This window comes from Neoarius graeffei, chromosome 27, assembly GCF_027579695.1.
Source record: "Neoarius graeffei isolate fNeoGra1 chromosome 27, fNeoGra1.pri, whole genome shotgun sequence".
Lineage (NCBI taxonomy): Eukaryota > Metazoa > Chordata > Actinopteri > Siluriformes > Ariidae > Neoarius > Neoarius graeffei.
Window position 1 is genome coordinate 2,726,445 of NC_083595.1, and position 16,860 is coordinate 2,743,304.

Consider the following 16,860-nt stretch of genomic DNA (forward strand, 5'->3'; position numbering starts at 1 on the left):
CTTTCAGCATTGATGGCGTCTTTCCAGATGTGTAAGCTGCCCATGCCACACGCACTAATGCAACCCCATACCATCAGAGATGCAGGCTTCTGAACTGAGCGCTGATAACAACTCGGGTCGTCCTTCTCCTCTTTAGTCCGAATGACACGGCGTCCCTGATTTCCATAAAGAACTTCAAATTTTGATTCGTCTGACCACAGAACAGTTTTCCACTTTGCCACAGTCCATTTTAAATGAGCCTTGGCCCAGAGAAGACGTCTGCGCTTCTGGATCGTGTTTATATACGGCTTCTTCTTTGAACTATAGAGTTTTAGCTGGCGACGGCGGATGGCACGGTGAATTGTGTTCACAGATAATGTTCTCTGGAAATATTCCTGAGCCCATTTTGTGATTTCCAATACAGAAGCATGCCTGTATGTGATGCAGTGCCGTCTAAGGGCCCGAAGATCACGGGCACCCAGTATGGTTTTCCGGCCTTGACCCTTATGCACAGAGATTCTTCCAGATTCTCTGAGTCTTTTGATGATATTATGCACTGTAGATGATGATATGTTCAAACCCTTTGCAATTTTACACTGTCGAACTCCTTTCTGATATTGCTCCACTATTTGTCGGTGCAGAATTAGGGGGATTGGTGATCCTCTTCCCATCTTTACTTCTGAGAGCCGCTGCCACTCCAAGATGCTCTTTTTATACCCAGTCATGTTAATGACCTATTGCCAATTGACCTAATGAGTTGCAATTTGGTCCTCCAGCTGTTCCTTTTTTGTACCTTTAACTTTTCCAGCCTCTTATTGCCCCTGTCCCAACTTTTTTGAGATGTGTTGCTGTCATGAAATTTCAAATGAGCCAATATGTGGCAGATAACGGAATCCAGGGACACATGTCGGCCCGGGGGCATTTTGAGTTATTGACAGATTCAGAAAGTACAGTTTCTAAGCTTTCCAATGATGCCTTCCATGTGGAGATCTGACAATATTTGAAGAATGTGTGGCCTTTTGAATGTGTATACTTCTTAAAACAGAAAAGGGAGAAAATCGCCCTCAAAGTTTTCCATCTCAGCTACTCTGGGTGCAGGGCGGGCACATAATGGTGCTCATTTGCATGACATTAAGGAAAGCCCTACCCCCTACGAGCTAGCACGATGCTACTTTCATGTAAACAAAGATCAGCACGTCAATTTTCCTTCCATGCAAAGTATCCCCAAAACAATTATGAAGTACAAAAATAAGTCCTAAAGTATACTTTAACGTTTTGTGGTTGAAAAATTACTCACACCGTAAGAAAGAAAGATAGCACGATGATGACACAACTAACACAATGCTAGTTTCATGTAAAGCTTCGGTCACAACCGGCTGTACAGTACGCGCTCCTATGGCCGGTCTACACGCAAAAAACGCAAGAAACACACGGAGAGCGCGCGTGAAACGCACGAGAGCGCGCGTGTGATGTGCTGATTTTCGAGCCGCAGACCGGCCGCAGAGGTTCTTTGTCATGTCAAACAAACTCTACGGGGGCTTACATTTTTTTCAGGTTGCAAGACAAACTTACGGCCAACGCGCGTCTTTCTCCGTGAACAAAAAAAAACCGCAGCGATTTGGGAAACGCCAAAAATCACACGGCCAAAAAATCGTACGTCCGGTTGTGACCTAGGCTTAACCAAACCACAACACTCTCCGTTACATGCAAAAATAACCACACAGCCTTAGATCAATAAACTCACCCCATCAGAAAGAGAAACGGCGCCTTGCACACACCAATGCCTCCGATGGAATGTAATCCTAGAACGGTCCGTGTATCATCCGATCATTCAAGTATTCCATTCAATCTGGAAAACGAGGTTGTGGTTTTTTTTGCTAGAAATGGTGATCTCCGATGTAAATACCGTGTGTCTGTTTGCTTCGCGGTGTTTCAGCTCCTCTGCGCTCTGTTTAGTAACTCATTCCATAGTGAAATCACACGCCTGTATGCAGTTAAGTAGCCATGCGCTCAACTCGTATCATACAGCTGATTCACGGAAAAAAACAACAAAAGACTTAAATCATCATGTGAATGGCCCATATGGTAATTTAGCCACACCCCCCAGCAGGCTACAGTCCTGACAAAAACGAGACAATTTGCAACAAAAAATGTATGCTTTTCCAACAAAACAATCTATTATCTGAAATACTGATTGCATTCTTCAAGATCTCAACTTGCACATGATGGAAAAAAACAAAAATCACAAATTTCGAAAAAAAAAAAAAGCTTCTTTTGCGATTATCTCAGATTCGTTTCGGCCGACATGTGTCCCTGGATTCGGTGAGGGGTCACATGAAATGAAATTTCAAAATGTCTCACTTTCGACATTTGATATGTTGTCTATGTTCTATTGTGAATACAATATCAGTTTTTGAGATTTGTAAATTATTGCATTCCGTTTTTATTTACAATTTGTACTTTGTCCCAACTTTTTTGGAATCGGGGTTGTATTAACTTGCGTGCCGATGCTAACTGATATTAAACAAACACCATGTTTTTACCTAGTGTATGAAATGGTAAGGAAGTTTTCTCATCCTCATGTTGCGAGAGTGTTGTCTGAGAGTGTGGAGTGTAACGAGTCAAAAACTGAACCATCAGCAACTCGCTAAGACACATAATTAGTGAGCTACAGTATTATGGGATGTTTTACTGATTGTAAGAGAATGCTTTAACCACACAGTGTAAATATTTACAGCGGCTCTTATCGTTTTGCAGCCTTAGGTTTGTGAGCATGAGGTCAATAGACAGAACTCTCACTCGTTCGTATTCGTTCATGGAGCGTGAGCCGTCATATCATCTCCCCGTGACCTCTGACCTGATCGTGTGCCCTTTTTGACATCTTCAAAAAGTGCATTAATGAAAGTGCCTTCATTATGCATCTGTGCAGTATTTCCTGCCAGTCATCAATATGTACAAGTATTTTGATTCCAGAGAGAAGAGTCACAGCAGTGAAAGTGGAAGATGTCTAAGTGTGTGTGTGTGTGTGTGTGTGTGTGTGTGTGTTTCCAGGCTTCCCCTCGTGTTCTCCTCTTACAGAGTTCAGCTGCTCCAATGGCAGGTGCATTAACAGCAAATGGCGCTGTGACTCAGGTCAGTCTGATTATTACCTCTCTTTCTCTCTCTCTTTCTGTCTTTCTCTCTCTCTCATTTTCACTAACTTTCTCAAGAGTTTCCTGTCCACAGTGAAACACGTAAGTGATACAAAACATCGTGCTGGTTCTGTCTTTATAGTGCGTCTGACCTATGACCTTTGTCATGTCCACCGTGTTTTTGTTTTGATCCTGGATGTGTGTGCGTGTGTGTGTGTGTGTGTGTGTGAGAGAGAGAGAGAGAGAGAGAGAGTGAATATCTAAAGAAAACTGCAGTACAGACCCCAGGCAGCCTGAAAATGAAATATTTACCACCGAAAAGTTTCACAGTAAGATCCACCATCTTGGAATCGAAGATCACATGATCACGCACAAACAGAGTGCAGATGTCGTTTTCATATCTGTGTAATTTGGAGAGCTGGTTCTGTTCTAGTCACTAGTGGGCATGTCCTGTACTTTACTGGTGATTGCCAAGGTTTCACTGTTAGAGCCTGGATAATGCAACACACACACACACACACACACACACACACACACACACACACACACACACACACACACGACACAGCTACCTACAGAATGTATTTAAAAGCCAAACATTTGACCACAGATCAGACGTCTGATAATAAAGCGTGTGAAGGTTCTTATAAAGTTGGTCTGTGCAGCGCTGTCTGTCCTGAAACACTGAGTCTGTCTGACTGCTGTCTGGAGCTGAATGTCTTCAGTGTATCAGAATAAAACAGGAGAAAAATCCTCACCAGCACCGTTCTGCTTCAGGCTCGTAGCAGCAGAGAGACTGGCTCCGGACCTGGGAGTAGGAACCACGTGGAACCAAAGTGCAAATAAAAAAACGCCTCGTTTCATCGATTCCTCTAACAGCCACTCAGTGACATCGCTTCTCATTTAAACTTACAGCACTGTGTCACTGGCCCCGCCCACTTTGTCTTACTGTTCTGTGTACAGAAGAAATAATAATAATAATAATAATAATAATAATAATGATAACAGTATTTTCTCTTTCCCTGTGTAGAGGACGACTGTGGTGACGGCAGCGATGAGCTGGAGTGTGTGCGTGTGTGTTCAGTTGGCCAGTTTCAGTGCTTCAATGGGAAGTGTGTACCGGATCACTGGGTGTGTGATGGAGACGATGACTGTGGAGATCAGAGTGATGAACACACAACCTGCACAGGTAACACACACACACGCGCACGCACACACACTGTAGAACAACACCAGAGACAGGTGACTCTTAACACACCCACTCACACCCACTCTCTTTCCCAGCGATGGCCTCTGTTAGTGAATGCAGTGAGGCGGAGTTCCGTTGCCGTAGTGACGGGTCATGTGTCCCATGGCGATGGCGTTGTGATGGCGACGCTGACTGTGAGGACGGGAGTGATGAGGTCATGTGTTATGGAGTGCGGAGAGTGTGTGACCCCAAAGCAAAGTTCACCTGTAAGAGCTCAGGTGAGACACCTCCAGGTCACGCTGTGGGGGATTGCTGAGCAGCGTGGGTGTGATAGACATGCGCTACTGTGTGTGTGTGTGTGTGTGTGTGTGTGTGTGTGTGTGTTAGTGATTGCTACAGCATGTGTTTTGAGTGTGAGGTGTGTGTGTGTGTGTGTGTGTGTGTGTGTGTTTACATGGTTCTCTGGAGAGCCTTCACTCATCATCAACCTCAAACAAACACACCATCTGACACTAATTCCTGTCTGTGATCTATGATGGGGATGAGCTGGCACATCTCTCTCTCTCTCTCTCTCCATCCCTCCCTCCCTCCCTCTCTCTCTCCATCCCTCCCTCTCTCTCTCCATCCCTCCCTCCCTCCCTCTCTCTCTCTCTCCCCCCATCCCTCCCTCCCTCTCTCTCTCCCTCCCTCTCTCTCTCTCCCCCATCCCTCCCTCCCTCTCTTTCTCTCTCCCCATCCCTCCCTCCCTCTCTTTCTCTCTCCCCATCCCTCCCTCTCTCCCTCCCTCTCTCTCTCTCCCCCCATCCCTCCCTCCCTCTCTTTCTCTCTCCCCATCCCTCCCTCCCTCTCTTTCTCTCTCCCCATCCCTCCCTCCCTCTCTTTCTCTCTCCCCATCCCTCCCTCCCTCTTTCTCTCTCTGTCTCTCTCATCCCTCTCTATCTCTTTCTCTCTCTCTCCATCCCTCTCTCCCTCTCTCTCTCTCTCTCCCCCATCCCTCCCTCCCTCTCTTTCTCTCTCCCCATCCCTCCCTCCCTCTCTTTCTCTCTCCCCATCCCTCCCTCCCTCTCTTTCTCTCTCCCCATCCCTCCCTCTCTCCCTCCCTCTCTCTCTCTCCCCCCATCCCTCCCTCCCTCTCTTTCTCTCTCCCCATCCCTCCCTCCCTCTCTTTCTCTCTCCCCATCCCTCCCTCCCTCTCTTTCTCTCTCCCCATCCCTCCCTCCCTCTTTCTCTCTCTGTCTCTCTCATCCCTCTCTATCTCTTTCTCTCTCTCTCCATCCCTCTCTCCCTCTCTCTCTGTCTCTCTCATCCCTCTCTATCTCTCCATCCCTCCCTCTCTCTCTCTCCATCCCTCCTTCCCTCTCTCTCTTTCTCTCTCTATCCCTCCCTCTCTCTCTCTCCATCCCTCCTTCCCTCTCTCTCTGTCTCTCTCATCCCTCTCTCTCTTTCTCTCTCTATCCCTCCCTCTCTCTCTCTCCATCCCTCTCTCCCTGTCTCTCTGTGTCTCTTTCCATCCATCCCTCCCTCCCTCCCTCCCTGTCTCTCTCTCCCTCCATCTCCCTCTCTGCCTCTGTGCATTTCTCTCCCTCCCTCCCTCTCTCAGGCCTGATAGCTTTCAGGCGCCACGCTGGAATTCCGGCGTACCAACGTGTCTGTGAAAAAAAAAATTCAGGTTTGCCCAGTGATCTGACACTTCTCTATCTGACAGGCGCAGCTTTCACTCTAACCCACACCACGGCCTACTAGCCATTAAGCCAATCAGAAATGGGGTAGGGGCGGGTCTTGGGTCTTGGCCACACAGATTGATAGAGATTCAGCAGTCAATCCACGTGCGAATGCATTTCCCACACTGGCAACGCGAAACGTAGCCGAGGTCATGGAACGCAACTTCTGCACTTTGTGCGCAAGGAAAATATGATACGGAACTAGTGGGAAAAAGTGCTGTCACGGCACGAATTAGACCCTCGTCATCAAGCAGCTATCCGAGCAACCCAACACGCCTCACGTTTGCCGGGGGCAACAGCCCTGCAGATATCCGACTCTCAGTGACGGATCGCGTGGCTGATTTAAAAATTTGCTTGTGCTCCTTCACTGCCTGTCGTTTACTATCGCTCATCCACTCGTCACTTTGTGTCAGAAATTAGCGGAGGATAAACCCGCCCTCACGCATCCGTCCGTCTCAAGGCAGCATGCAAGCTTATCTTACTACACACAGCATCTCGCCAGAGTTTAAGAAAAATCTTTCCGACAAGCTAAAGAATGCCATGTTTTCACTCAGTATCGATGAGGCCACGGACAAAAGGATGAATACAATTCTTAATATTCTGGTCTGATTTTATGACGAGGATGCAGGCAGTGTAAAAACGCAGCACCTTGCCAGCAAAAGAGTAAACATAGCACATGCCCCAGCACTGATGCAGGAACTGAAAGATGTCCTGCAGTCATATGGGCTGGAGCGGGGACACGTCACCAGCACACACATAAAGGGAGGGGGAAGTTTTCTGTAGTAAACTCTATTTGCTTATTCTTTAGTTATCTCTCATTGTTTTTCAGTTCTTGAAGCACTTTAAATTATTGAACTGAATGGTGATTTTTCTGAAGTAAGCTATATTTTTTAGTTTTCTGTTAAATAGTTTTCTCTTAATAGCAAATTGTTTTGAATAAATAACTTTAGGGTTGTAGTGTTATATACCGTATGGTTTTGTTGCACTGTAACTGTTTCAAAAAGTATTTAAAATAAATGGTGCATGTTTTGCTATTATATTTTTTTAAAGAAGTGAATGTGTTCCTGTGATTTAGTCAGTGGTTGGGCTACTGATCAGTTCCTAGTTTGTGTTGGAGTATTGTAGTTGCCACCTGCTGACCTGTCTCGGCGCGGCTGTAGTCTCTCTAGTCTCGGCGCGGCTGTAGTCTCTGTAGTCTCGGCGCGGCTGTAGTCTCTGTAGTCTCGGCGCGGCTGTAGTCTCGGCGCGGCTGTAGTCTCGGCGCGGCTGTAGTCTCGGCGCGGCTGTAGTCTCGGCGCGGCTGTAGTCTCTGTAGTCTCGGCGCGGCTGTAGTCTCTGTAGTCTCGGCGCGGCTGTAGTCTCTGTAGTCTCGGCGCGGCTGTAGTCTCTGTAGTCTCGGCGCGGCTGTAGTCTCTGTAGTCTCGGCGCGGCTGTAGTCTCGGCGCGGCTGTAGTCTCGGCGCGGCTGTAGTCTCTGTAGTCTCGGCGCGGCTGTAGTCTCTGTAGTCTCGGCGCGGCTGTAGTCTCTGTAGTCTCGGCGCGGCTGTAGTCTCTGTAGTCTCGGCGCGGCTGTAGTCTCTGTAGTCTCGGCGCGGCTGTAGTCTCTGTAGTCTCGGCGCGGCTGTAGTCTCTGTAGTCTCGGCGCGGCTGTAGTCTCGGCGCGGCTGTAGTCTCGGCGCGGCTGTAGTCTCGGCGCGGCTGTAGTCTCGGCGCGGCTGTAGTCTCGGCGCGGCTGTAGTCTCGGCGCGGCTGTAGTCTCTGTAGTCTCGGCGCGGCTGTAGTCTCTGTAGTCTCGGCGCGGCTGTAGTCTCTGTAGTCTCGGCGCGGCTGTAGTCTCTGTAGTCTCGGCGCGGCTGTAGTCTCTGTAGTCTCGGCGCGGCTGTAGTCTCTGTAGTCTCGGCGCGGCTGTAGTCTCTGTAGTCTCGGCGCGGCTGTAGTCTCTGTAGTCTCGGCGCGGCTGTAGTCTCTGTAGTCTCGGCGCGGCTGTAGTCTCTGTAGTCTCGGCGCGGCTGTAGTCTCTGTAGTCTCGGCGCGGCTGTAGTCTCTGTAGTCTCGGCGCGGCTGTAGTCTCTGTAGTCTCGGCGCGGCTGTAGTCTCTGTAGTCTCGGCGCGGCTGTAGTCTCTGTAGTCTCGGTGCGGCTGTAGTCTCTGTAGTCTCGGTGCGGCTGTAGTCTCTGTAGTCTCGGTGCGGCTGTAGTCTCTGTAGTCTCGGCGCGGCTGTAGTCTCTGTAGTCTCGGTGCGGCTGTAGTCTCTGTAGTCTCGGCGCGGCTGTAGTCTCTGTAGTCTCGGTGCGGCTGTAGTCTCTGTAGTCTCGGCGCGGCTGTAGTCTCTGTAGTCTCGGCGCGGCTGTAGTCTCGGCGCGGCTGTAGTCTCTGTAGTCTCGGTGCGGCTGTAGTCTCTGTAGTCTCGGCGCGGCTGTAGTCTCTGTAGTCTCGGTGCGGCTGTAGTCTCTGTAGTCTCGGTGCGGCTGTAGTCTCTGTAGTCTCGGTGCGGCTGTAGTCTCTGTAGTCTCGGCGCGGCTGTAGTCTCTGTAGTCTCGGCGCGGCTGTAGTCTCGGCGCGGCTGTAGTCTCTGTAGTCTCGGTGCGGCTGTAGTCTCTGTAGTCTCGGCGCGGCTGTAGTCTCTGTAGTCTCGGCGCGGCTGTAGTCTCGGCGCGGCTGTAGTCTCGGCGCGGCTGTAGTCTCTGTAGTCTCGGTGCGGCTGTAGTCTCTGTAGTCTCGGCGCGGCTGTAGTCTCTGTAGTCTCGGTGCGGCTGTAGTCTCTGTAGTCTCGGTGCGGCTGTAGTCTCTGTAGTCTCGGTGCGGCTGTAGTCTCTGTAGTCTCGGTGCGGCTGTAGTCTCTGTAGTCTCGGCGCGGCTGTAGTCTCGGCGCGGCTGTAGTCTCTGTAGTCTCGGTGCGGCTGTAGTCTCTGTAGTCTCGGCGCGGCTGTAGTCTCTGTAGTCTCGGTGCGGCTGTAGTCTCTGTAGTCTCGGCGCGGCTGTAGTCTCTGTAGTCTCGGTGCGGCTGTAGTCTCTGTAGTCTCGTATGCTGTCCAGGCAGTAAGTCGGCAGGTATGTGACGAGTTAAAGCAGGGATGGGTTGCTGAGCAGGCCTGCCAGTCCCGAGAGCTCTGCTGCTCTGCATGAAGATGCTACTGTAATCTCGGCTTATACTGGGTTTGTTCATCTCATGTCTGAATGTTGTTCATTTATTTCGACAAAATTCACCACAATCTATCATTTAAGGGACGAATTAAATAAATAATTCTCCAGGGGAACAGAGCCCTGAACCCCACGCGGCAGTAACGATGATCAGGGTTATACACAGACATGCAGTATATCTGGGACAATAAGTAATGTGTTAAGTGTCGCATACAGTACAGAGCACCCACGCTGCTCACCTCCCGGGCAGGGAACAACGTTCAGGCTCAGGAACTTTTTCCACTATCACCCCTGCTCTCCCTCCACTCCCTCCCTCCCTCCCTCCCTCCCTCTCTCTCTCTCTCTCTCTCTCTCTCTCTCTGGCTCTCCCTCCCTCATTCTCCCTCCCTCCCTCCCTCCCTCATTCTCCCTCCCTCCCTGTCTCTCTCCCTCCCTCCCTCCCTCCCTCCCTCATTCTCCCTCCCTCCCTCATTCTCCCTCCCTGTCTCTCTCCCTCCCTGTCTCTCTCCCTCCCTCTCCCTCCCTGTCTCTCTCCCTCCCTCTCCCTCCCTGTCTCTCTCCCTCCCTCTCCCTCCCTGTCTCTCTCCCTCCCTCTCCCTCCCTGTCTCTCTCCCTCCCTCTCCCTCCATGTCTCTCTTCCTCCCTCTCCCTCCATGTCTCTCCCTCTCCCTCCCTCCCTCCCTCCCTCCCTCCATGTCTCTCTCTCTCTCTCTCTGGCTCTCCCTCCCTCATTCTCCCTCCCTCCCTCCCTCCTTCTCCCTCCCTCCCTCCCTCCCTCCCTCCCTCCCTCATTCTCCCTCCCTCCCTCATTCTCCCTCTCTCCCTCATTCTCCCTCCCTGTCTCTCTCCCTCCCTCTCCCTCCCTGTCTCTCTCCCTCCCTCTCCCTCCCTGTCTCTCTCCCTCCCTCTCCCTCCATGTCTCTCTTCCTCCCTCTCCCTCCATGTCTCTCCCTCTCCCTCCCTCCCTCCATGTCTCTCCCTCTCCCTCCCTCCCTTCCTCCCTCCCTCCCTCCCTCCATGTCTCTCCCTCTCCCTCCCTCCCTCCCTCCCTCCCTGTCTCTCTCCCTCCCTCCTTCTCTCTCTCTCTCTCTCTCTCTCTCTCCATCCCTCCCTTATTCTCCCTCCCTCTCCCCTGTCTCCCTCCCTCCCTGGCTCTCCCTCCCTCTCTGGCTCTCCCTCCCTCCCTGGCTCTCCCTCCCTCCATCCCTCCCTTATTCTCCCTCCCTCTATCTCTCTCCCCATCTCTCTCTCTCCCTCTCTCCATCCCTCCCTCTCTCCATCCCTCCCTTATTCTCCCTCCCTCTATCTCTCTCCCCATCTCTCTCTCTCCCTCTCTCCATCCCTTATTCTCCCTCCCTCCCTCTCTCCCTCCCTCCCTTATTCTCCCTCCCTCCCTCTCTCCCTCCCTCCCTTATTCTCCCTCCCTCCCTCTCTCCCCATTTCTCTCTCTCTCCTCCCCTCTCTCACTCTCTCCATCTCTCTCCCCCTCTCCATCTCTCTCCCCCTCTCTCGCATTCTGTCTCTCTCCCTCCATCCCCCCCTCTCTCTGAGTGTGTGTGTTTGGTTAATGCATCTGGTTCATGTTGTTCCACACTTCTGATAAATTGAATGTGCCTCGTGCTTTACCTTGAGAAACTGTGTGTGTGTGTGTGTGTGTGTGTGTGTAGCACTCCTACTGATACAGCTGTCTCTGTTTTATCTGTGGTTGTTCTATTTCTATCTGTCTATCTGTATGTCTCTTGCTTTTTTCTGTCTCACCATCAGCCTGTCTCTCTATCAATCTCTCTCTCTCTCTCTCTCTCTCTCTCTCTCACACACACACACACGGTAGTAGTCCTACTCTGTCTCTGCTCTAGTGAAGTGTGTGTTGATTCGTGTGTTTATGTACAGATGTGTTGTATGAGGTGTGTGAACAGGAGCAGCCTGATTTTTTCAGCGTTCATGTTCACACATCATGCTGGAAATTCCTGACTCGCGTGTACTACTGGTTGCCATGGTTTTTGTAGTAGTGCCTACCGAGCTAGTGTACACGTGATCTTTCATTTTATTTTCCTCTCACAGCACGTCCCCAAGTGTTTTATTCCTTTGATGCCACAGCAGCCTTTCAATGATTATTATTTTTATTCCCTCATATTTTGTCCATTTATTTTGTTGTCTGATGTTACGTTATAGCAGCTATAAACAGTCGTTCCCTCACCAGCCTCTCTTTATCCTCTCTCAAATTAATAAGAAAAAAACCCACTTGTTATTGAGAAACTGTAAAGAAGTGTAAACTCCTCTGTCCTGAAGATGTCAGAAAAATTAGTTCCAGCTTCACCTCTGTTGCACAGTGCTGACACTGGAGACTCCTTACAGGCGTGTTCATGTTAATAAACGTCTCCTCCAGAAAACGTGTCCATTTCAGCCAGTTTTTAAAAACCTGTTTCTGTGGAGCGTCCATCGTCTGAGTCTGTACAGCCAGGTCAAATCAAATCAAGTTTATTTGTATAGCGCTTTTAACAATAAACATTGTTGCAAAGCGGCTTCACAGAATTTGAACGACTTAAAACACGAGCTAATTTTATCCCTAATCTATCCCCAATGATGAAGCCTGTGGCGACGGTGGCAAGGAAAAACTCCCTCAGACGACATGAGGAAGAAACCTCGAGAGGAACCAGACTCAAAAGGGAACCCATCCTCATTTGGGCAACAACAGACAGCCTGACTATAATATTAACAGTTTTAACATGAAGTCAGTTTCGTTGATGCTATAAACCCCCCACCGACGGAAACCCGAGCGCAAAACCGGTCATATTTTCTAGTTCTAGTAAGGACTCTTGCTGCTGCATTTTGAACTAACTGGAGCTTGTTTATGCACTTATTGGAACATCCAGACAGTAAGGCATTACAATAATCCAACCTGGAGGGAACAAAAGCATGGACTAGTTTTTCCGCGTCATGTAGTGACATTAAATTTCTTATCTTAGCAATATTTCTGAGATGAAAGAAAGCTATCCGGGTGATGTTATCAATGTGAGTTTTGAATGAAAGACTGGGGTCAATAATCACTCCGAGGTCTTTTACTGCTGCACGTGAAGAAACAGAAAGGCCATCCAGAGTTACTGTGGAATCAGAAAACTTACTTCTAGCTGCATGTGGTCCGAGTACAAGTTCTTCAGTCTCGTCAGAGTTAAGCAGAAGGAAATTAATAAGCATCCAGTGTCTAATGTCCTTCACACATTCCTCAATTCTATTAAGCTGGTGTCTCTCATCAGGTTTTGCAGAAACATACAACTGTGTGTCATCAGCGTAACAGTGGAAACTAATACAATGTTTATGAATAATATCACCCAGAGGGAACATATATAGAGAAAAAAAAGCAGTGGACCGAAGACAGAACCTTGTGGAACACCAAACTTTACCTCGGTACGTCTAGAAATATCACCATTTATATCAACATACTGATAACGATCAGTTAAATAAGAGCTGAGCCAGGAGAGGGCCATTCCCTTAACTCCCACAACATTTTCTAGTCTATCCAGAAGAATGGAATGATCAATGGTATCAAATGCTGCACTAAGGTCAAGCAACACAAGCAGCGAGACACAGCCCTGATCAGACACCAACAGCAGGTCGTTTACTACTTTAACCAGAGCTGTCTCTGTGCTATGATGAGGTCTAAATCCTGACTGATACATTTCATGGATGTTATTCCTATGTAAATATGAGCATAACTGCTGTGCCACAGCTTTTTCAACGATCTTGGAGATAAAGGGGAGGTTTGATATTGGCCGATAATTGGACAGCTGACAGGGATCAAGGTCAGGTTTTTTAATCAGGGGTTTGATAACTGCTAGTTTAAAGGATTTGGGTACATAGCCAATCATAAGAGAAGAATTTATTATTTTTAGAAGCGGTTCAATTACTCCAGGCATTATCTGTTTGAATAGATGTGTCGGTAAGGGATCTAGTACACAAGTTGAGGCTTTTGATGCCGAGATTAATGAAAGTAATTCAGTTTCTCTAAGGGGAGTAAAACATTCTAATTGCTGATCTGATACAGTTATATTGTTAACTACAGGGTCACTTACATTGTCTGACCTTAAATTAGTAGTTTGAATTTTTTTGTCGGATATTCTCAATTTTGTCATTAAAAAAAATTCATGAAAGCTGTGATAAAACCTGTTAATGCCACAAATCCTGAAGTTTATTCATTTTACAAAATTTTCTGTAATAAAGTTACGGAACAAAGGATTGTCACAGTTTCATAAAGTTTTTTAGTGCTCAATTTGTCACATGGCCCCGCCCACTTTACTTTGCTGCTGAATAGTTCCACCCATTTCTTCTAAGACATTATTCATCAATCCTGAAAAAACCTCTGGAAACAGGGTGCTTATGACCTATTGGATCCAAGTGTGTGTGTGTGTGTGTACATGCAGGAAAGTGCATCTCTAAGAGCTGGGTGTGTGATGGTGATCAAGACTGTAAGGACCGCTCTGATGAGGAAGGGTGTGTGACGTTGGCGTGTAAGCCTCCCTCGTTTCCTTGCGCTAACGACACGTCTGTGTGTTTACCTCGGGAGCGGCTCTGTGACGGACATGCCGACTGCCCCGACCGATCAGACGAGGGTTCTTACTGCGGTCAGTAACATGGATGTGATCGTAAAGTCCAAACACTCAGGCTCACCGTGTGCTCACAATAGCAGGTGACATGATGCTTGTAGTTTCTCTTGTGGGTGTGGCCTCTGCAGTGTGTTTTTAAAGCTAGCACATTAAACACAAATTAACTAACGCTTTAATCAGTGTGAAAATTGAATTAGTTGTGTGATTCGCGTGTTACTGTATGTGCTCGGCTTCGTTCTCAGATTAGCAAAGTGAGCTAACTGTACTCACTCCATTTCCACACCAGAGACTCCAACAGTCTCCGCTCCTTCCTTCCAAACTCTATTTCTCTTCCTAATGTCTCTGTACACGTTTAATAATCTCTTTCACTTGCTAGTGTGAACACAGGGTTAGACTTGGAGCAGGGTGTTTTAGAAAAACTTATTAAATCTCTCTCTCTCTCTCTCTCTCTCCCTCAGATCAGTGTTTGGTGGATAACGGTGGTTGTAGTCACGTCTGTGTTGTAGCTCCAGGTAAAGGTGCAGTGTGCGTGTGTCCTGCTGGGTTGTATCTCGGCTCTGATGGACGCAGCTGCGAATCGCAGGATGTCTGCGCGACACACACACGCTGCAGCCAAGTGTGTGAACAACACACACACTCCATCACATGCTCCTGTTACCCTGGGTGGAGGCTGGAGGCAGATGGAGAGAGCTGTCAGAGCACAGGTAACACACACACACACACACACTACACAGCAGTATACACTAATGAGCACAAAGGCCACGCCTCCTTTACTTGATTATTGTCATTATCTGCAAGCGCTGTACAAATCGTCCTATAGATGGTGGTGTAGTGTGAAGGGGGAAATATTTACGTCTGACTCTTTCTGGTTCCCCCCCCAAGCCCCTGACACTCCGTGGTCTTTATCTGTTCCAGATCCATTCGAGCCGTTTGTGATTTTCTCACTTCGGCATGAAATTCGGCGCATCGACTTGAAGACGGGAGATTCCAGTCTGTTAGTCCCGGCCCTGAGGAACACCATCGCTCTGGATTTCCATTTCAGTCACAGGCTGCTCTACTGGACTGATGTTGTCGAGGATCAGATTTACCGCGGCAAAATCTCCGACAGCGGCGGTAAAACGCAAAATAAAACCTTCACTTTCGTCTACATGTTGTGATTAAAAGCTGCATTCACATTTCAGTTCAGCACTCGGTGAGGATTTAATACTGAAATTACACACGTCAGTAGCTGCAGTAGCTGACGGCTTCAGTAGTTTTCAGGCGACTCGACTGAGCACTGAGACAATTAACTATTTCTGTTACATGAGCAGAGATGAAGACGTAATTTTAAAATAATATTACACAGACTATACAGCAGAACACATTTAAATGCAGTAAGGTGTGTGTGTGTGTGTGTGGTGAATATTTCAGCTCAGTGAGTGACACTCAGTCAGGCGTGATGAAGGCACCCAGATGGAGGAACTCTTAATGTTTCATTGCGCTTGAGGGACCTGCTGACGATGTGTTATTGCCTTTTATCAGCTCTGCGAGTCTGGACGAGGATAAAACAAAAAACAATGCATCTTTGAGAACAAAAAATATATATAGAAATGAAACCACAGGAGCTTTCGGTCAAGGAGTGAGAGAGAGCTGGAAAGGCTTCTGAGCTGAAGGACTGAATTCCTGATGTTTCAGTTTTTATTATAAATTAGTGATAATCTGTTCACCATGAAGCTCGTCTGGAGCTGATACTGAAGTTTCACTTCAGTTATAAAATGCTGATATTTCTGTTTTGCTTTATAGAAACCGTGTGTGTGTGTGTTGTTCTAACTTGAGTTTATACCCGCTGTAAGCTAAGCCGTTGTTCAGGCCTCGTGAACGTCACGCTCATGTTGATGCTAATTGAACATAGTTTTATGTTCATCCATCTTCATAAACTGTTCTTGTTTGCAGATGATTTCACACAGGATTTACTGTGATGCAACTGATGATCTGTTTTCACCTAGTCAGTGCGTGTGTGTGTGTGTGTGTGTCTAAAGGTGTTTCTGGGATCGAGATGGTGGTGCAGCACGGCCTGGCGACTCCTGAAGGTCTGGCTGTTGACTGGATTGCAGGAAACCTGTACTGGATCGACAGTAACCTGGATCAGATCGAGGTGTCCAGGCTGAACGGAGAGATGCGCACGACGCTGATCGCAGGAGGAATGGAGCATCCGCGCGCTATCGCTGTAGATCCAGGACAAGGGTGTGTGTGTGTGTGAGAGAGAGAAACTTTTTAAGCAGCCCTTGCTTCTGGATCAACACCCTCTTTCTTTCAATCTGCAGCTTCATTTCTTTTAACCAATCACTGCCATCTGATGTCATCAGCATGAGCCTGTAACTCCGCCCACTACTAATTATTGAGATAGGTTTTTTTTTTTTTATTTAGCTCCTAGCATTTTAGCTGAGAATGTCCGTAAACTCAGACTCGCACTCTGTGTAGACATTCCAGTTAATTAACATTTCAAAGTCACAAGTCGAATATTTTCCATGATTTAAATAATTTTATTCAACTTCTATGAACTGAAATATATTTATTTCTTGTGCTGTTTCACCTTCCTGTGGTAAAAATATTTCTGTAATGAGTTCATTATACAACAGATGAACCAGTTACCTCCATTTTATTGACTTTTTTTCCCTCCCTCAGTGTAAATGTGTCTGATGCTCTGTTCTGCCTTTCTGTCGGTTTTTAGTGAGTTTGAGTCTTATGTGTGTTAACGCTGTTTTGTTCTACGAGCTGTCTTTTCTTAAAGTTCTTCACATGTAACTACCGTCATATTCTATTCACTACCGAGCACTGGACACACACACACACACACACACGACCCCTGTGCTGTATTTCATGACCCGTGTCTCCAGACCGGCATTAAGTCTGACTTCATGAGCAGTGTGAGCAAACTCGAATCTAACGTTTCCCCTTTAACTGATCTTTCCGGGAGCATTCATTATTTAAAATGACTCTGGGTGTGTGAGAAACTGAGAGCTGTCTGCACATCCTGTTCACACCTCCTTTAATTCAGTCCGTCATTTAAAACATTCAGTAATGGACTTTAACAATCCTAAAAATGAGCCTAAAAACGAT

The 16,860-nt window shown here is 47.8% G+C and overlaps 1 protein-coding gene across 1 annotated transcript in view; it reads left to right on the top strand.

Annotated features, from left to right (window-relative positions):
- lrp1ba (low density lipoprotein receptor-related protein 1Ba) overlaps positions 1 to 16,860 on the top strand; it is a 453,831-nt gene that overhangs the window by 160,136 nt on the left and 276,835 nt on the right. Inside the window, exons 31-37 of the mRNA XM_060911172.1 lie at positions 3,031 to 3,111; positions 4,141 to 4,299; positions 4,395 to 4,577; positions 13,579 to 13,779; positions 14,220 to 14,465; positions 14,677 to 14,874; positions 15,780 to 15,984. Of these exons, the coding sequence (XP_060767155.1) occupies positions 3,031 to 3,111; positions 4,141 to 4,299; positions 4,395 to 4,577; positions 13,579 to 13,779; positions 14,220 to 14,465; positions 14,677 to 14,874; positions 15,780 to 15,984 (1,273 nt within the window). The remainder of the gene's footprint in view (positions 1 to 3,030; positions 3,112 to 4,140; positions 4,300 to 4,394; positions 4,578 to 13,578; positions 13,780 to 14,219; positions 14,466 to 14,676; positions 14,875 to 15,779; positions 15,985 to 16,860) is intronic.